Source organism: Lichenostomus cassidix, chromosome 18 (assembly GCF_008360975.1).
Source record: "Lichenostomus cassidix isolate B80296 chromosome 18, HeHo_3.0, whole genome shotgun sequence".
Taxonomy (NCBI): domain Eukaryota; kingdom Metazoa; phylum Chordata; class Aves; order Passeriformes; family Meliphagidae; genus Lichenostomus; species Lichenostomus cassidix.
This window is the reverse complement of record NC_139498.1, coordinates 7,997,627-8,018,084: the sequence shown is the minus strand read 5'-3', so window position 1 is coordinate 8,018,084 and position 20,458 is coordinate 7,997,627. Positions and strand designations below refer to the sequence as shown.

The 20,458-nt window shown below is 44.1% G+C and overlaps 1 protein-coding gene across 1 annotated transcript; it reads left to right on the top strand.

The window, feature by feature from the left end:
• The first annotated feature begins 1,135 nt into the window (after positions 1 to 1,135).
• On the top strand, positions 1,136 to 18,147 carry CD7 (CD7 molecule). The gene is made up of 10 exons (XM_085078051.1): positions 1,136 to 2,031; positions 2,474 to 2,626; positions 3,321 to 3,638; positions 4,565 to 4,732; positions 5,401 to 5,523; positions 10,714 to 10,830; positions 11,623 to 11,961; positions 13,471 to 13,812; positions 15,425 to 15,549; positions 16,554 to 18,147. Exons 2-10 carry the CDS (start codon positions 2,563 to 2,565, stop codon positions 16,662 to 16,664), a joined length of 1,707 nt encoding a protein of 568 aa, XP_084934177.1. The 5' UTR covers positions 1,136 to 2,031; positions 2,474 to 2,562; the 3' UTR covers positions 16,665 to 18,147.
• Positions 18,148 to 20,458: the final 2,311 nt, after the last annotated feature.

The window sequence follows — 20,458 nt, the reverse complement described above, 5'->3', positions numbered from 1 at the left end:
CTGGGGGCTGGAAAGGCTGCTCAGGCACTTGGAGAAGGGAATGGAAGAGGCATGAAGGCTTCCTTGGACACAAACTACGTGTGAGGTACTCACACTGCCTTCTGTAAATGGTCATGTCTTAGAGCCAATCTCTTCTCTTAGAAATTGTTGCTCTTTCTTGTTAATTAGACATCTAGAATACAGTTGGCTTTCTAGGATGCAAGCTAAGTTTCAACTTGGAGAGAGTACTTTGCTGTGGTGGAAAAGGCTTTATTGTCCTGGTAAATACTGGAATTATTTATTGTCTTGGCTTTGCTATGAAGGGAGAAGGAAAAGCCTGAGAGTTTCAGGTATTGATGTTTCCTCAAAATAGATCCTTTAAACAAGAACAAAAGACTTTGTTGGGGCTGTACAGATTTCCTGCCAAATCCACTTCCCCTGCCGGTGATCTCAGGTGAGCTGGTTTGTGGGTCAGGTCTGAGCTGGGGGAAGCTGGGTGTGAGTGTCTGGTGGTTGCTGCAGGAACTTCAGCTTCTCTTGTTTTTTCTTTATTCACCTACTGCTTGCAGCTGATCTGCTTTTAGGGTCTGGCATTGCTCTGTTACAACTCTGCAGACAACCCCAGTAGCTCTGAAAAGTGAAAGTTTAAATTACTTTGAGAAGAAAGGGTAGCAGGCAAACAAAATGGATGAAAAATATTTTCTATCCAAAGAATGTGTTTCACTTTAGATTTGAGTGTTTTATTGCAGCAAGTTTCAAACTGATGGCAGGAGGTGGCCAAGACAGCTGGAGAGTCTCCAGATTTTAAGACAAATCAGTGTGAGGGAACAGAGATTTGGTGGATGGAATTCTGGCTGTTGAAACTGAAGAGAGGAGAGGGGGAGGAGGAGGAAATGTCACCAGAGAGAAGAGGAAGGGAGATGTCCTTTTAGTGGAATGAGGGAAGGGGCAAGAAGACCATAGAAGAGAAGCAGAATGAGCTCCTTTGGAAAAAAAATAGAATGCAAGCTTAAAATCAAACTTATAAAATCTTTTCTTCCATGTATAGGAAAATGATGAGGAGAGATTGTTGTTAATACTTGGTGGGGTCAGAGGCAGTCCTTGCAGGACTGTCCAGGTGAGCAGGAGCTCTGTGAACAAAGTGGAAACTCTCTTCCCTCGGGTGGTGTGATCAGAAGTGGCTGGATCACTCCCTGGAGGGTGCTTGTGGAGCAGTGCCAGGAGCCTGGCTGGCTCGGGCACCTCCTTGGTGTGGGCCCTGCATGGGGATATCAGGAGCCTGAGGCACTGTGGAGACATCTCAGGTTTTATTCCACAGGAAATTTTGTGTCTGGTCCCAAAGCCTGGGTGCTGCACCTGCCAGAAGCTGGGATGGGTTCAGTTTGTGGGTTGTGCTTTTCCTGCATCACTGGTTTCCGGGAATCAGGGTGAGAGTCTCAGCAGCTCGACATTAGCAGAGAGCACGAGAGATAAGCATTGATTAACTGCTGCATCATTAGGAAGCATGTGTAATTAATTTGGAAACTTCCTCAAGTACCTAATTCTTGCATTAAAACTTCATACCAACACAAGTTTTAATGAATGCTCCCGGGAGCAAAGTAGTTGGTGTTTCCCAGAGCTAAGCTAGTGATGATGATTAAGGGGATTTTCTCCTTGTCCTGTTTTCAGCTGGGATGAAGTTAATTTCTTCTCAGTAGATGGGGCAGTGCTGTGGTTTGGATTCAGTATGAAAACAGTGTTGATAACACACTTATATTTTGTTTGCTCCTTTGTAGTGCTCACTTAGCAAGGAAGTCAGTAGTGCTTACTTATTTTCTTACACTGTGCTTACACAGTGCACAGTGCACAGTGCTTACACTGGAAAAGTCCATGTTCTGCCAGCCAGGAGTTGCACAAAAAACTGGGAGGGAATCTGACCAGGACAGCTGACCTGGCTTGGCTAAAGGGGCACTGATAACATGGAATGTCATGGCCAGTGTATAAACTGGGGAGTGACACAGAAGAGTGGACAGTCAGGGCTGGGATGTGGCACTGTTGAGCCACTGGGGGCTGGTGAGCAATTGCATTGTGCATCCATTGTTTTCCTTTGAGTTTCATCTCTCTTTTTTTAAACTACTATTATTATTATTATTATTGTCTATTACTATTATAATCTCTTAATATTATTATCGCCCGTTAGTATTATTCTTACATTTCACTTTGTTTCAACTACTGAACTGTTCTTATGTCAACCTGCACGTTTCACTTTTGTTTCCCCTCCCCATTGCACTGGGCTGGGGATGGGGTGGGGCAGCTACGTGGTGCTCAGTTGCCGGCTGGAGCTAAACTATAAAACTCCTGTAGAAGGTGAAGTTTGTGTTTTACTAAAACGTGCTTCACAAGGTCAGGACAGTTCCATCCAAGGGATTAAAGATGAATTTCTGACTAAATCCAAGCTGTTTTTTGAAAAGAAATTCTAAGGGGTTGTTTGTTTGTTTGCTCATTTGATTTCAAGAGACAGAATCACAGAATTAACTAGGTTGGAAAGATCTTTGAGATCACCGAGTTCCAGCCCCTCTGGATCTGAGCCCTCCAGGCAGCCCCATGGATTCTCTCCACCTCCTGCACTTGGGTTTCCTGCTCCTGGCTGTTGCTGCTTCCCATCCAAGTGAGTCTCTCTGTTTGATCTCAGTGCTTTTCCCTGCACATCCATAGCTCAAAACTCCTGAACTGTTCTGAGAAAGCTCAGCTGTGCCCAGTTAAAACCAAGACCTCAAAACCTCTAAGGTGAGAAGAGAAAATAAGGAGGTGAAGGTTGATTTGTCTGACCTGTCACAATCACCTCTTTTGGGAGGGGTGACTATTTGGGTCTGTCTGATGTCAGATGAGGTGAGTCCTCTCCTGAAGGAGTGACCCTTTCCCAGGAGAGTGTGAGAGAGCAAAGCTGGGACAATGCACCAGAGTGTGCAGTCTGGCAGCTCAGCTCTGAGCTTCAGTGCTCCTGGGGTGTGGCAGTGTGTTGGAGGGGCAGCTGGTGGGATTGTGCTGAGGAGTTTGGGAAGGAAAGAAACCAGGAACAGACGTTTGACCTGAGCTCAGCAAGAGGAATGTCTTTCAACTCACTTCCTAAGCTGCCAGCTTCCCATTTAAAAAACAGTGGAAGCAGTGGGGGAATTCTATAATATTTCCACCCCAAAAATTATTGTGCAGACTGGCCCCAATACTGTATAACATTTGCCCAGACAATGTATGCTAAGACATGACTGGTCTTGTCCACCAAAACTCATCCTATTCTTTAACACTAAACCTCTAGGGTGAAAAGTATTAGAAAATGGTTTTTTCTTTGCTTTTTTCTGATTTAGATATTGCCATATCCGCTGAGGACACTGCTGAAGGGACAGAAGACTCTTCCTCTGGCAAAACAAGAGTGGCAGTGTACCACTGCAAGGACTGTGAGAGCAGCGTATGCCAATCTGAACCGTACAATTTTGAAAAATTTGAAAAAATCGCTGAAACACAAAACGAGATATTTTCAAATGGAATCATTGAGTTGGTGACCAACAAAACACACATCCTTATGTGCTTTCAGCAAGCAAGTTCTTTTCCTGAAGGAATTTGTGGCATCGGCTGGGAGAAAGCTGAGGGAGCAGGAATCTCATGTGGCATCTTGAGTCCTGGAGGTATGCTCTACTGGAAACCTGGTTATTAACTGATGGAAAACATATTTCTGGGAATGCAACTGAACTGTTATATTGTCTGGGCAGACAGTGAGATTAATGAGTAAATGACATGCAATGAATGAGTTTCTTCTGTGTAAAACAGTCATAAAGTAATTCACAAAAATAAATTCAGTTCTCTCAGGTCAAATACTGCTTAAAACTACACTGGGAAAGGTTCAGATAAGCACTTTACTCTGATTTATACAGGTACTTTTTTATTTTTATGTTTTTGGCAACAGCAATTCTCATGGTCAAATCCTGTGCCAGTTTGTAATGTGTGAATCTGGGTCCTGGTTCAAGCCAAATGAACAAACAAACAGAACTCACCCAGACCCAGCCTCAGCCTCAAGAGCTGCTCTGTGCTGCTCTTCTGTCCAATTCAGTAAACACCCAGAAGAATCTTTCCAGCTGCCTCACAAATCTGCCAAAATCAGAGATTCAAACACCTGTCAGTGCAGGGAGCAAGTGGCTCCAGGAGGGAAAAACTTCACAGTGGTTCAGGTTGCAGAGGTGTAACTTAGTTGAGTCCAAGTCAATGACATTTCTGTCTGCAGCTGGTTCTCTGGGAGCAGCTTGAATCACCTCTCCTGTTGGACTCAGAGCATCCCTTCTAATTTTATTGCTGACAGAAGAAAACAAAGGAAAATAATTCTCACCTTTGTATGCCTTTATTTAGCCTAACAATTCATCATAAGAAGAAGATGTAAATGATAGGCAGTGTAGCTGATCAGCTGGAGAACTAAATCTGATCGTAGCAATCTCCAGCTTTTTGGTGGTATACAAAAGATTCATTTTATTTATATTATTTATATTAACCCGTATTAATGTTTGACTGAAGATCTTCTTCATGATCCATATTTATAATCAAAACTTCTTTTACTTTTTAGCTTTCTCAGAAAATGGAAGGGATAACATCAGTACTGAGGAGTATAAAATTTGCTGTGAAGCAGAGACAAACATATGGAAGCCCAGCCATCCCCTGAAGTGCTACACCAAACCACCAGGTCCAAAACTCCCCACACCACCAACTGACATTGCTGGTGAGGGAATTCTGGGTTAATCTCTTCACGTGTTGGTTTGCCTTTTGCTTTAAGAGGGATTTGTCCAGAGAGCTTGATGTGAACAAGGTTTTAGACAAGTGGGGATGTTCTGAGCTCAGGGATGCTGAGGGAAGGAGGTACATGATAGGTGTGAAACTTGTTCCCAAGTGATAATCACTGTAAGTGATAAATGAGACTTTGCCTCCTGACTCAGAGGACATTTGTCACATAAAGGCATTTTTATATTCAAATTTCTTATATGGTAGAAATCCCTGTCACCTTTGTTTGGTCATGAACAACCAAGTCTCTAAAAAAACCAGTCAAAGTGGATTTCCTTATTGGCCATTGAATCCTTCATTAAGGATGGGTCTCACTCCTCTTGTTATTGGTTATTTCAGATGAGATTGACGTTGAAAGGTACCTGTTGTGGTGGGGTGACAAGAATTGCCTTTGAATGTTGATAAAGTCAGCCTTGTGACAGGTGCCCTCATTAAGATATGATGAGCCAGAGGCTCTTTGTTGTGTCATTCATCAGCTGTATCACACAACACCTGTATCAGCTGTTGTGGAGTACATTGCACAAACACCAAGCTCAGTTCCTTTGTGTGGTGCTTATGAGGCAGCTCATGGCTTGGCAATTCTGCTTGCTTCACTTGGATGATCTTCTGTCTTCTTCTCTCCAGATAATCCAGAACATCCCACCAGAACGAAGAGCATCATTCGTATCTTTTTCGCAGTCTCCTTCCTTTGGGTTGTCACACTAATGGCCACCATGTATTGCTACTTTTGTCACTGGCGTGGCCAAGGTACAGTGTGACAAATTGTGGGCTCCCCGTGGGTGTCACACCTGGTAGTGGAACAAGCTTAGAGTTTTCCTCTTGGATCTTATCTCCAGTGTGTTGTTTATGAAGTTCCTAACAATCTTCACTGAGCCAATAGCTGGGATGAACTCCCCTCCGATGGCTGCTGTGACAGTGCCCATCTGGTGGCTCTGTTATGACAAATAAGCACAGAAGGAATTTCCTCACTGCTTAGTCCCAGAATGAGGAGGAAGTGCTGGCAGGGCCAAGTGATCGCAGGGCTCAGCCTTCCCTCCATGGGATCCTGTTCCTTGGAGCAGTCCCAGCCTGCAGCATGGCTGTGCAGCTTCACTGGCAGAGATATGTCCCAGCCAGGAGGCTGATGGACATCCAGGGATGGGCTGACAGGGCTTTCAGGGGAGTGCCAGCCCTCTGACAGCCTCTGCCAGCCCTGCCCACTACAGAGCCAGCTTTAATTTAAGAATGAGAATTTTTCTTCATCCATCCAAGAGGGAAGTTTGTTTTTCAAACCCAATACACATGGAGAGAGGTGGGATGGGCTCTGTGGAGAATTCTACAGACACCCTTGACCCTTCCATATGGTTTCCCCCTCTATTCTGTGTCCAATGTTGCTACAGGGTTTTTGGCACCTTGTGTATGCCCAAGGCTGAGACTCCTCTCAGTTATTGAACCAATCCATCCCCTAGAAACTGAGGTTGGTTGTTTCTTTCTGAGAGTCAAAGGATTAAATTTCCAAGTCTGACTTTTTTTCATGAGGAGTTGCACAAGTGTTTGTACAGCCCAGCAAAGACAGCACAAAACCAGTCTCACTGCAGTTGTTACATCAATAGATTAATGGATAGATAACGTGTGATGGGAAAAAAATTTACCACTGGTGACTGTGCTGAGGTCCTGCCCTGGGGAGCAACATCCAGTGATGTCTCAGGTGTGTCCTAGAGCCCCTCTAAGGCAGAGGCTGATGGGTCACAGCACCAGGGCAGGGTCTCAGCAGAGACTTGAACCCATATTCATGGCCATGAGGCTGCAACCCTTGAAGAGCAAGAGGTGCCCCAGTAGCACATGGGACAGGGGAGCTGCCTGGAGGACTTCACACACCAGGTTTCCAAGCCTAAATGTAGGCATTTAGATTATAATTCTCTCTGGAATCTACCATTTTCTTTGGTGGCCTCACAGAAACTTTTCCTTCAATTCTGCAGCATCCAGGCAGGACAGGCAGGCTCCTGATGAAGAACACCTCACGCATGCTTGAAAACCATGGAGAAAGGAGAAAACCTCTCTGCCAGCAGCATCCTCCTCCTCTCTCATGATGTACAGCAAGCAGCCAAACAACAGCCTGATTTTTCATGAGAACTTCTGTGGCTAGCACAGGTTTTCTAGAAGTTTTCTTGTGTTTTGTAAATAAAGATAAAGTTTGGATGTTGTTGGAACAGTGTCCAGAACTTGGGCAGTGCAGGCCTGGCCAATCAGGCCTGGGGAAGGCTTCTGACTGCCAATCTGGGTGTTTGAGAACTCTATATGTGATGAAATAACAATAATCATTCTTGCCACTGAGAACTGATGCATTCATTACTCTGCTAGCTGCTCAACAGCGACAAACTTCTGCTCTTGTATTCACAAATAGTCTTGTATTCACAAATAGTCTTGTTTTCACAAATGGACCTTCACCACATCCACACCTTCACTGAGAACTGCAACTCTTGTCCAGCTCCAGGATTCTGTGAGCAGCACAAGCAGCAGCCTGCAGCTCCCATCCTCTCCTGGTGCTTGGCTGCAGCCACCCCAGGGTGTGTGTCTGACTCAGCAACCCACACTGAAACCAGCTGAATTCTCTCTGTGAAAGTGTGAACTGCTCTGAAATGCTTCCCATGCCCTCTGCATGGCTTTCACTTGTTAATGCCATAGCAGCACCCATGTGTCTGTATTTTTTAAATTCTCAGGTTATCTCTACACTCAGAAAAGCCTTTTGCACAGCTGGCAGGTTGGTTGAACTAAAGGAGTTTGGTCTTTTGAAGAGACATTTGATTTTGCCCCCATCTGCAGGCTAAGGGCATCTCTGTGTGTTTGTTGCTGTGCAGGGGTGGGTGGGAGGCTGTGCCCAACTCCCTCAGGAATGGCATTGGGTCACAGGGGCCTTGGCTTCCCCCAGGCTGAACAGAACTCTGGTTTTAATCCTCCTGACTAATTAGGCAAGTTTAAACATTGTGTGATGTGTATGGCCCCTCAGGAATCCCTGTTGGGTGCTTGGCATCTTTAAACGATTCACCATTCCCATCTGATTTGAATAAATCCTCACCTTTTGCACTGGATCTAACTTAGTATCAAATCTGTGCAGCAAAATCAGTGGCAGCACAATTGGAAAACCAGTTGCCTGAACCTGTGTGAATATTTACTGAATCATTTTTCCATGGTTTAGTTCCCCATAAACTTGCAGCTGAAACTTCCAGTGGGAAATCCCAAAGGATGTAAGATGTTGAGTCACTCTTGAACTTTACTACGGTCAAATCTAAGTGGAAAAAAGGTCATAACTTAAGACACACAAATAAATTTATTGATTAATTTGAGGAAGATAGGAAAGTGTCTGTGATTATTTTACAGTGTTGGTTTAAAAGACAAGTGTCTGCCAAGGAACTCCTGTCACTGTCACAGCCCTCCGTGCCCCCAGGCAGGGCAGTGGCAATGGAGATTCCTCCCTTATGTCAGGGTTCATCTGGAGATACACATACACCCTGTTATCAGAGATAACACTGTGCACTGGGCTTCTTTTGGTTTCATTATGAACTCAGACTGACCAAAGAGTGCCCTGTCAACATGATTTCCTTCTATGACAGCAAGTTGATTTTCCATGAGGATCCCAGATTGTTTGAGTTGGCAGGGAAGGGTGCAATGGGTGCTGGGTCAGCTCAGGGTGAGGTGAGCAGCTCAGCCCAGCCAGCAGCAGCTGGTGAGATCTCTGCTCCCAGGTTTGCTTTTAGAACTTGTGAATCTGCAGCAATCTGGGCTGGTTGGGACTGGCACAGGTTTGTTTGGAACAGAAGCTCTGTGTGAAGTTCCTGTTTAAAAGATTCTGCTGAGAGCCAGGGTGGAAGAGAGAGCAGCTTGGAGAAAGGGTGAACTGAGGGCTGGGAGGAAGCATTGCTGCTCTCAGATCCAGCTAGAGTTTATGGCAGCCCAGGGCTGGGACTGCTGCTTGGGACTGGCTGGGGGACAACTTGCACAGGGTGAAAAAAACCCCCAACAAAGCAGTTCATTATGTGTGCCAAGGCAATGTCCATGTCAAGGCAAAGATCTTATGACTCTGTGGAGATATCTGGAGTTGTAGAGAAGAGGGGAAATGAGAGGATCAGGCAGTCTTGGGGGCACTCCCCTGTTGTAACCTTGTGCTGTATTTGCTGAGAGTTTAAATCTACTTCGACAATTTGGTTTTCCTCCTTGATGTCCCAAAAAAATGCCACTCAAAAGAGAGTAGAAAGCAGCAGATCTTACTCTCATCTGTGCCCTGTGCTTCCAGGCCCTGAATGTTTCCCCTTCTTGTCCCCTGATGTCAAGAACAGCCAGGTTTACTATGGAATTGCTCATGAGGGCTTTCTTTGGATTAACTCTGCCCTCCTGATGGTCCCAATGGCTTGTGCCAGGTTTTGAGATGGACACACCTTCAGTCAAGCAGCAGCAACAGTGCTGCAGTGTGTGTGCAGTGTGTGTGCTCTGTCAGGGTGTCTGCAGCACTGATCCCTGCTAGGGAGCAAGCCAAGCTCAGCACCACAGGCTCTGCTGCCCTGGGACCCCTGGTCTCAGGAGCAGATGTCAAATCCAGTCTTTTCACATCGCTGCTGCAGTTCCTAGAGGGACCTCTAGGTGGGCTCCTGGGAAATTTTTTAGGGGTGTGATTTTTTCCCGAGCTTTCTTAGTGCAATGTGCCCCACAGCAGCATAGATTTGTCTGGTTTGCACTACTCAGTGACACTGCTGACCTTCGTAACTGAAAGTTAAAATTTTACTGCTTGTAATTAGGTGGTAAAATAGTTATATTTTAATGAAGGGAGGAGCCAGTAGCCTGTTTTTTTTCCCTGAAGTCGAAGTGACTTCCTCCTTCCCTGGCTTTCCTGGAAGAGGAGCTGAACAAGCTGGGGGCTGGAAAGGCTGCTCAGTCACTTGAAGAAGGGAATGGAAGAGGCATGAAGGCTTCCTTGGACACAAACTACGTGTGAGGTACTCACACTGTCTTCTTTAAGTCTTGGAGCCAATCTCTTCTCTTAGAAATTGTGGCTCCTTCGTCTTGTTAATTAGACATCTAGAATACAGTTGGCTTTCTAGGATGCAAGCTAAGTTTCAACTTGGAGAGAGTGCTTTGCTGTGGTGGAAAAGGCTTTATTGTCCTGGTAAATACTGGAATTATTTATTGTTTTGGCTTTGCTATGAAGTTAAAGGAGAAGGGAAAGCCTGAGAGTTTCAGGTAGTGATGTTTCCTCAAATAGATCATTTTAACAAGATAAAAAGGCCTTGTTGGGGCTGTACAGATTTCCTGCCAAATCCACTTTCCCCTGCCAGTGATCTCAGGTGTGAGCTGGGGGAAGCTGGGTGTGAGTGTCTGGTGTTTGCTGCAGGAACTCCAGCTCCTCCTGCTTGGGAATGATTCATGTTGTCATTGCCAATATTCAGATCAAACCTGCTGGTTTGTGTGCAGGGCTTGTATAATAATTTAGGTTTTCCCTGAAGTAATGGACCATCTCTCATCTCCTTTCTCCTTACAAAGCCAAAACATTTGCATCTGCAGCCACCAATCTAAACCTGTGGGAGTCCTGACAAACTGAACTGATTATACCAAACCCCTGCATTTCCAGAGAGGCCACTGGGGGACAACTTTCTGCCTGACTTTGGCACTGTGGAGAGCAAATTTTAGCCTCCCTTTTCTCAATTGTCTTCAGAAGGAGGTAGGTGCTCACCACAGACAGCTTTCTACTGGGTGGCTGGAGGTTGCTCAGCAGCAGGAAATGAGGGGTGGTTTGAGTGTGAAGAAACCCGGAATGCACTTCCCAGAGAAGTGGCTCTTCCCCCTCTGTCACAATCGTGGTGGTACAAAGGCAAAAGCAAAACTCTGCTGACTTCTTTCAGGAGGGAGCTCATGTAGCTGGCAGGCAACAGGTCAACCTGGGGCTCACAACTCTTCCCTCCTGACTTTAACTCATCGGTCACATTGAGGGAACAACCAAAAAGACCCTGAAAATGCTGTGGATGTCATGTCACCCAGCTGCATCCCTCTTTCTTCTGCTTCTCCCATGCTTCTCTGCCCAGGATGGTACGTATAACAGTGATGCACTTACATTTTTTACATTTCAATATTTTCTTCCCTTTTTTTTCAATCTTCTCTAAACTAGGTTTGTCTTAGACATGCAATGCTCTCTGTTTAATTTTTCTTCCCTTGCTTCTGATGTAGCTTCTTTTACTTGTTCCCCATTTGATCCCTCTGTTCCTCACTATTGCACAACTATTTCCCATTCAGTTTCTTTGGATACTGGGGTCATTGGAGAACTCCAAGGGTCTTCTATATATTTTTGTGTCTTTTTTTCTTAGTATGGATTGGACTTACACCTTCTGCAGCCCTCTTCCTGAGAGGCTGTTATGCAGTTCCTTGATGTTGTTACATGTTCCTTTCTCTAAAACTAAAAAAAGAAAAAGAAAAATGTATTTTCTTCCATTCTTTGCCACTTCGTCTTACCTTTGCATTCCTAATTTAGATCTGAATCAGCTCCAGTTATCAGGCTGAGTTTAGTGAAATTTTTGTTTTGAGAACCAATTGGATCATCCTGGGAATCTACAGAGAGAACTAAATTTTCTGTGTGACAGAAGCCATATTTTTTTCCAAGGCCTCTGAAGCTTGGGAAGGTGCTGAGTTGCTCAGGTCAATGGGCATGAAGGGCACTACAGGTGCCAGGGCAGCCAAGAAATTACATCTCCAGCATAGGCAGACTGAGGTCCAGTCTTACAGAGAGTTCTGTTGATGGAGGAGTTGGTTTTGAAAACTATTTTGATATGAGCAGACCAAGAGGAACTCTGACATTACAATTTCTATTGCTTTTCTTGTTTTTAGGTGGAGGAAACGAACAGTCAACAGACGTTATCCGTGCTTGGGAAGGAGACTCCATCAGCATAATTTGCTCAATGAATGGTTCAGAAAATCAAGTGGGGATGTTCTTGAAATTTTCCAGAGAGAATCTCATTGTGATATATGTTCCTCAAAAGCAGAACGCAAGTATCCATCCTACCTTTGCTAATCGCACCGAGTATTCAAAGGAAGGGGAGAATCTCAGGATAACCCTGCAGAGGGTACAGGAATCTGATTCCAATATCTACCGATGCTCTAAGATTGTTAAAACCCATGGCCATCACAAAGAAGTATTTGAGAAGACAACCATAGTTGTGGTCAAAGGTATTGCAATTACACCTTTTATGTCATCAATTAGTGAATACAGATCTATATTTTATACCAAAGATTGGAAGGAAATACAATGGGAGAGTGAATCTGACAGGAGTTCTTCTGTGTCTGCTCAGGGCATGAACAGATTTAAAGGGAAATGTGGTTTGCTCCCTGAAACAAGGAAGAAAACACATTAGATAGTAAGGTACCAAAAACCCCCAAACCACCCTAAAACATTAATTTGTGACTCATTAATTCCAACTGCAGATTTTCACATGAGTCATAGTTTGCTGCAGCAGTTTGGAAACAGTGAGGTCCCACAGCTCTTTCCAAAACAACCTGTCAAACCTTTATAAATAACTAGCAGAGCAAAGAGTCCTTTTTTTGGTGGCAGTTTTTGCAAATCTCTCTTGTTCTTACTAATTCATCTTAAATGACAAATTGGTAGTGATTGGGAAGCTGGTTAGGCAGAGTCTGCAAGTTGGGTGAGATTGGGTAAAGAGTTTTTGTCTTGTTAATAAGGAGTAGATGAATGGGCAGAAGTGCTCATTTTGGCAGATGGGTGGGGAAACAATTTTTCTGTCTTTATTTTTTTTTTCCATTAGAAGAGGATTGAGTCCACACTATTCTTTGGCAGTTTATTCCTCTGTGCACCCATCTTTTCAATGAGACCTTCTAACCTGAAACATCTTTCCCAAAGCTTACAAGGCTTTCTTCCTTTCCTGTCCTCAAGGCATGTGAAATCTAATTGATTGCTGGATCAGCAATAGTAATTTATATTCACAAAGGATTATCATCTCCTCCCTTAGGCGTCTCCTTTCAAACTTCTTGGCTGTGTTTTCTCACATGAATCACATATTGTTTATTGCGTATTGTCTCTCCAAATTGTTTTATTAAATTGCTTTGTATCTCTTTTTGATCCTCTTCTGATCCTCTTCTCTGAAATGCTTACAGCCTTCCCTTTACAAACACCATGAATTCTGTCCTCACTCCCTTATCCACTTTAATGATAATATAAAAGGAACAAGGCTTGTCTTCAGAGGAACTCAGTCTTCCCAGCTGGACAGTGAGTCATTAATAACCACTCAATTTTCATAGACTATTTGCAACACTGATGGGACACACACTGTGTGATTTGATCCACACCAATAGCCCCCAGATCTCTCTATGGCTTCATCTCACTTGAGAAAGCAGGCAATGATGCATGGCTCAAGGACGTGCTGATCAGGCTGTATTCCTTTAGAGGAGGTCAGTATATGTGGCTTTTTAGATAGATACAGACCCTTCACAAACAGCTAAACCTGTTGGTCAGTCCTACTTTCAGATCCTGAGGCAGGAAAATATGCCAGGGTGTACTAAAATACATCCTTCTCAAAGCATGTGTAAATGTAGCCAGTCTAAAAACTCAACTTGTCTAAATTTTTTTGGTCTGTTCCTTCTGTCTGTGACCTCTGCCCTTTCTCCCCAGTTAAAACGCACCATGTCAAGCATGTAATAGCCACTAATCTCTCTTTTTTTTAGCTAAATCCAGCAGGGCTCTGGAGCAGTCACCTCTCTCTGCCAGCCCTGAGCAAGGCCAGTCTGTCAGCATCACCTGTGTGTTGAGAAGCTCACCTGGACATGGGAGGCTCTACTTGCTCAGGACTCTCGTGCAGCCCGGCCAAGTTCTGTATGTGTCCAATCCGAACGTGTCAGAGGTTTCTCCTGCCTTTGAGAATCGCTTGGAGTATTCAAAGGAAGGAAATAAAGTGGTGATAACTCTACACAAGCTGCAGCAAAAGGACAGTGATAACTATGTCTGTGTTGAGGAGGTGGAAAAATCCCGTCTGCTCTCAGCAAGTGGCACCATAGTGCTGGTTAAAGGTAAGACTCTTTTTTTCTTGTTTAATCATAAATAGCTACTGTCGTGTTGTAGTGCAAAAATGGACAAACAGCTTATGCAACTTTAGTCTGGACAGGCAAACCAATAGCTGGAAAAGTCTGGAGAATGGGCTCAGGCTTCTTTGTGCCCTGTTGAGCTTTGGCACAGAAAAACACTCTGTGTTTCTACATGTCTCGTACAACCAGAGGGGAATTCAGACCTTGCTATGATCCTTCAACTTAGAAAGAGAAGAAAAGGTCAAAGCAAGATAACAAACACTTCAGTGTGTGCATTAATAATCTGTCAGTTTCAGGATTTGAGTAAGTATTTTTAGCACCAATTCTTTGACCTTAGTGTGACATAAACAGCTTTTAGGTTCCATTCCCTCTAGGAAGTCTTGTATTTATAAATAGATCACACTAGGGAGCACAAAACCAGTCCTCAGGCATTTGCCTCAAGCTCCACAGGCCCACAGCAGAGATGTTCTCACACACCCCTGTTACACACTGAGCACTCTGCGAGTGTGTTCTCCGAAGAGGGGGTTTGATTTTTCTGTGCTCCAAAGAGGGTTTTTTATTTTTCTGTGCTCCAAAGAGTGTTTTTTATTTTTCTTTAGGCTGGTGCTGAACCCCTTTGCTAAGCTGAAATCAGAACCTGCAATAGAGTGCTTGATTTTGATCTTACTGGTGCAGTTTAACCCTGTGCATTGGGCTTTGCTGAGGTCTTTGTAAAATAAGGTTTACAAATGCCCTAAGAGTCACAAAGGATTTTCCTGCAGTCTGCAAAGGCAACTGTGGTTCCATTCTGTTCCACCACCCACAATGGGGGCAACAACTCAGTAAAGGGTGGTGGGAGAAATGACAGTAGCACAACAGGGGGGTGATTAATTCAGTGTGTTATTCAGATATGGTTTAATTGAGGTATTAGAGAGCTGGAACCCTTTGCACCAACACTATTCTGCTCAGTGTACTTCACACCACAGCTTCCTTCTGCTTCTTTCTGTTCCTCTCACAAGCTTGGCTCTTGGATAATTCACACCCCATTAGGGCTGCAGGAAAACATTTTCTGTTCCCATTATGAGTGTGTGGTCCTTCCAATGGTGTGGTGTGGCAAGCACAGCCCTTTCCCGTGAGAATTCTTTTTTCTCTTCTTCCTGTGTTTTATAAACAAAGATAAAGTTTGGATGTTATTAAAAACAGTTTCTCAAGATATGGACAGTTCAGGCCTGGCCAGTCAGGCCTAGGGGGAGGCTTTGAACTGACCAATCTGGGTGACCTTTGAAAAGTTTATATAAGTTGGATTTAAATAATCAAACTTTCTTCTTGATGCCACACTTTGAACCTGGATTTTCTTTCTCTGCTAGCGGCTCAACAGCGACAGTGTGGAAGCTACAGCTTTGTAGAGTGCTCCTTGCTGACCCTCCACATGCCCCCTGCAGCCACCCCCAGCCTCTGGAAGAGCACAGGGAGTGCCAGGGGGAATCCTAATGGGATGACAAACATAGCTGTGAAGCTGTTGATATCCAATTTTTGGTCAACCTGTGAAAATTTTTTTTCCAGAATATAAACAAAATCCTACCTCTTCATATTTATAATAATCCTACTGTAGTTTTAGATGCAGAAGTGGAGCAGGCACATTCCCAGGCATGTGAGAAGAGCTCCTGGGGTTTGTATGCCCTTATTATCGTGGTGGCTCTGCTGTTCTGTGCACTGGTGTGCTGCACCTTGTACCGGCTGGATGTAAGTATGCAGCAAAACCTGGGTCAGGTTGAGCCAACTGATATTATTTTTAAATACTGACTGAGTCAAGCAAATATTTGATAAACTTAAGGAATTATGGCTTCTTATTGCTCCCCTATTTGCCACTGATTAATATCTTCCAGCTGTAAGCTCTTGGCGGCTAACACAGTGTCTTGTATTTCTGTAACCCTTTGTAAATGAGATGTTGTCTTTTGATAACAAACCTCAAGTGAGCTGTGTGGTTGACACAGCCATGTGTTGTGTGTGGATCCCTGAACAAAGCCCCTCGCTGTTCTGCTTTGCTTGCTTTTTAGAATTTTTTTGTGAATTGGGACTGGAGCTGTGCATAGCAAGCTTGTAAGAGATGTAAGAGAATGTTTGGAGGAGGACACAAGGGCAAAAAACCCTCATAAAATAGCCTGATGTCTGGAAGTAGCACTATGAGAAAAAATTTGCCCCATTCTAGAAAAAAAAATTATTAATTTTTTTTTTGCTTTACTGGGATTATTTCTATTCATATACTGCAGAAAGTGCCCAGGAATTATTTGTGTCTGATAGAACCTTCTGCTCCACAAAGATTACTGAAAATTAAGTGTGTGATTCACAGGCTGCTGTCTCTTCCCTCCACATGTGCATCCAGCACAGCTAAAAACCAGAAGTGAAACATGATTCTGTCAAAGCCAGTGGGAATTGGTGGGAATTGGTGTCTTGTGTTGCCAGTAACAGACTAAAAATGAGCCTTATTTATGGCAGAGCTACAGTTATATCCAACTCTTGAAGGAACTTTTAGTGAAATTGCTTCAGACTCTTAAAAAAAAAGTTAAATAAATAAGCTGATAATTTCCACTTGGTCCTCTAAGACCTCACGGGGTCACGAGAGGAATTTTAGAAGTACATTTCCTCTTCCAACAGATGATGTAGATGGATTCCCAAGATGGAAAATGACTCCTTGGTTGGGGTCTTTCCAGGCTCTGTTTTTAATGGCTGTTTTCTTTGTTTTGCAGGTGAAGAAATATTTCCAGAAGAAAAAGCCCAGTGTGGTGTATGAAGACATGTCCTACAATTCCAGACGTAGCACACTGGTCAGAAGCAACACCTATTCCAGAGAAAAATGAGCTTCTGCCAGCTGGTACTGTGTAAGGGAATCGACCATTCCCCTTGAAGAATGAGAGCTGCTTTAACAACCTGATGTAGTGGCTGAACTGAAATTGCTATCACCTACCTTCTTCAGTGGAAAGAAAAATCTCATTTCCAAGGCTGTTTCGACTTTTTTCTTTTTTTTTTTTTTTTAATATACAGAAAAGGTAATGAAATGCAGCTGAATACACCTGTAGAAGTGTCTGCAGTTTGGTGTGAAAAAGCATCATTTTGGGGCTAAATGCAATATATGGGCTTGTTTCTTTGATGAATAACTCTTTCTGGGAAGGTGGGATGGATGGAAAGGTCTGGATCTGAGCTTTGGTAGGTGGTCAGGAAGACCATTCAATAGTTTGCAATGGATCCACACAAGCATGGATTCCATTTCTCTCATGGATCCTCAGGGTCTGCCCAAGAGCTCAGGCAGCTAAAACTACTCAAGAGCAGAACACATTCTTCAATGTGTTTTGAAGAAACTTCAGGAATGTGGCAGGGTGCATTGTGAGTGAAGTGCTGCACACCTGTGGCTCACCTGCTCCAAGGTCATGATAGTCCCACAAAAACACAACCAAGCATTGATTTTAATTTACTGCCTTTGTCAGAGCTACTGACATGACTGATGGGGGTCTTGATGGGCAAAATGACTAAACTTGGGGCATGGTGGCTTCCTGGAACAGCAGGAATGTTTGTGACATGCTGGTGTTAGGTTTTCCCAGCAGGATGTGGTTCTCCAGCTCAGTGACTCCACACTGTATAACACAATATGAAATAATCTGGGGTAAAACCAATGCCTGCATGCCAATCTGGGCACAGGTTGGGCTGATCTAAAAACCCTTCTTATCAAAGGATTTATCAAAACTCTCATCAGGCAAGAAGAGGCTAAATTTGGTTCAGAAAAGGTGGCTGTGGGGAGTGGGGCTGAGGAAGGGCTTAGCCTCCTCCGGGGCTGTTTTGTTTTTGCAGGGCTGGGGTGGCTGTGGAAAGTCAACAGATCTTCCACACCACAAGGAATGTTCGATTGCCCTGATACAGGGCATGAGTGATGGCTTGTGGTTGCTGAGAACAGGCTGAGACTGGAGTTTTTCTCTATTGATGTAATTATTTTGGGGTTTTTTGAGGGATTAGGGTCAGTTTGTTGTTGATGAGTGCATAGCTGGAGTGGAGCCAGGCACAGAGGGTAATTCCTCTCCAGAGCTGAGCTCTGACAAGATCCCAGCTTGCCAAGCCAATCCTGCCCCTCAGGAGAATCCATTTCCCTCCAGCTATCACTCATGAAATGCTGTGCACCAGACCTGAGGTGGTTGGTGCAGGTTGACCTGGTGAGCAAAGAGGTGCTCTCTTCACATGGCCAGACCTGGATAAATCGTGTTTGTGATGGGGCTTTGTGCAGTTCCTCGATATTTTCATACATGTATTAAAGCCTGTTTCATATATCTTGCAAATAAATGGATGTTTCTTTTAGTGGTTTGTCGTGGGTTTTTTTAAAATTAGTGAATCAAGGCTTTTTGCAAAATACTGTATAAAGTACTGCTAACAACATCACACTAGACAACATCATAACTGTTTTCCACTTTAATTACATCATCTGCATGTGAGGTTTTTCTTTCTAAAACCAATCACTGAAGAAAATAGGGAAAAAGCCCTTCAGACCCTGTGTATTCCATGTCTCAGAGCATTGCCCAGACTTTTCTTGAACTCTGCTAGAGTTGGTGTCAGGACCCATTCTGGCTTAGTCCCTGGAATAGCCCAGTGCAGGGGTGGGTGAAGAGCTGGGGAAGAACCAACACATTATATACCTTTCATCACATTTTTGTTGTCGGAACAAGGTGCAGGTTTAGTTAAAAACAACAAAACCCCTGAGAGCCAACGCAAGGAGGTTCACAATGAGCAAAGTGGCATTTGAAATCAGCTTTCTGTAGCAACACCACTGTGCAAACACGACCACAATGGTGAAAAAAGAATAGCTGTGAAAGGAAACAGTAGTGGAGGTGGTTTTTCTAGCTTGGTGTAAATAAATTTTTAAAAAAAGAAGTAACACCTTGCTGAGGAAAATGACACGCATTGAGCCATTTCTTGGGGTGTGTCTGGGTAGAGGGGTAGAGAATCAGCACCACAATTAACCCAAGCAGTGGTGAATGAACTGCTGGGGAAATTAGCTCCAGAGTGTAGGGAAGAATTGGGTATTAGCTGCCCAAGAGGGTTAGAGCACTCTGAAGATGCAGCGTGGCCTCAGAGCTTCCCTGCAAAGCAGAAAAACTGAAAATTTTCACCCCCAGAGCTGCAGACAGAATTGCTCAGGGCTAATTCTTTTCCTTTTGCTTCTTTTTCTGTCTCTTGTCTCTGCCCCTGGGGAGGGAAATGATTTTCAAGGAGAGGTGGGAAGTGCAGTTCTGAGGCTGGGATGGGACCCACAGCAGTGAGAATGGTTTCAGGGTATTGGTGAGATCCCATTCATCCATGGTGAGATCCCATTTATCCATGGGATAAACGACAGGAATTGCAGCTGGGAGCAAAGCAGCCTAGGTGGGGAGCAGGGCTGCAGCTCCAGTATCAGGGTTTGTGGAATAGGGATGGAGCAAACCAAGGCAGCTGAGCAAGGACAGCAGGTCAGAAGCAGAGAAAACCCATCAGGCAAGGCACAAAGTGTGTCTGAAGTGACTCTGGAGCCAGGTCTGGGTGGAGTGGCCTGGGCTGAGTGCCTGGGAATGGGAGGGCTCATCAGAAATAATTCTGATTATTTGCAAAACAGGACAAATCAGCCAGCACATGTAGACTAGTGCTGGTGGAGCCTGTAGACTCAGGAAAATTTAGCTGGAAAAAGCATTTTACCCCTTGACTCAGGTCTGACAAGGACAGGGCTGAACTCAGGTGCCAAGCTGATCTCAGCTCATAAGCTGAGTTGAGCCACAAAAGGTTTTGCAGGGGGACAGGATACAGGAGAGAAGCAGGTTCTGCCATTTGTAGGACACTGGATTGTCCCCAGTGGCTATCCTGCAATCCAGTGTTTGTGTGCTTCTAGCAGTTGTCAGTGCTACACAATCTATATCTAAAATGTACTCTGGGACAGTTGTCTGGAGCCAGTTTCTCTCACCTGTCTGTTGCTGCATGTGACTCTTTTTCCATCCAATAACTGGGGCAGGAGACATTCTGTGACAGAATTCAGAGAATGTCACAGACATCAGATATCAAAATATCCTCAGCACTGCTGGTTCTGCTAAAGACAAGCTACTGACTGTTTAATTCTCAAAGTCCCTGTGTTAGCTGAAGAAACTATTTCCACTCCTGGTGTGCAAGCTTTTGTAAGCACTTGTTTTCCAAAGCATTTAGTTTCTTTTTGAATGCTTTGTGACACTCAGCTTGCAATGTATTAGCAGTTAGCTAACAGTCAAGTTGAAAACATGCAGGGTGTTTTTCTGGTAGTTCACAGATTTGGTTTTCTCACGGCTTAGAGCTTTGAGGTGCTGCAAATGCTTAATTGGTGCCATTTCTTTCATCTGACATATTTTGTTAATATGCTCCTGAACCAGTTAATGGATTCTTTTATTGCTTGTCATATAAATTGAACAGTATTTGTGTTGTTTTGCATGGTTTTTGACACTATTTCAAATCCTTCAGTAATGACTGGATACTGGCTATGTGCAACATGCAAGAAATCTTTCCAATTTCATTTGAAGTCTCAAAAAAGTTCCACCTTACTTTTCAGTAAATTGCTGATAATACATTACTCAGTCATATAGCCAGAGCATCCTACCTTGCCTACAAGAGTCTCACA

Coding starts and splice junctions, on each gene's coding strand:
- CD7 (XM_085078051.1), top strand. CDS start 2,563: ATGGATTCTCTCCACCTCCTGCACTTGGGTTTCCTGCTCCTGGCTGTT. Junction 3,639..4,564: donor TGGCATCTTGAGTCCTGGAG/GTATGCTCTACT, acceptor TTTACTTTTTAG/CTTTCTCAGAAAATGGAAGG. Junction 4,733..5,400: donor TGCTGGTGAGGGAATTCTGG/GTTAATCTCTTC, acceptor TCTTCTCTCCAG/ATAATCCAGAACATCCCACC.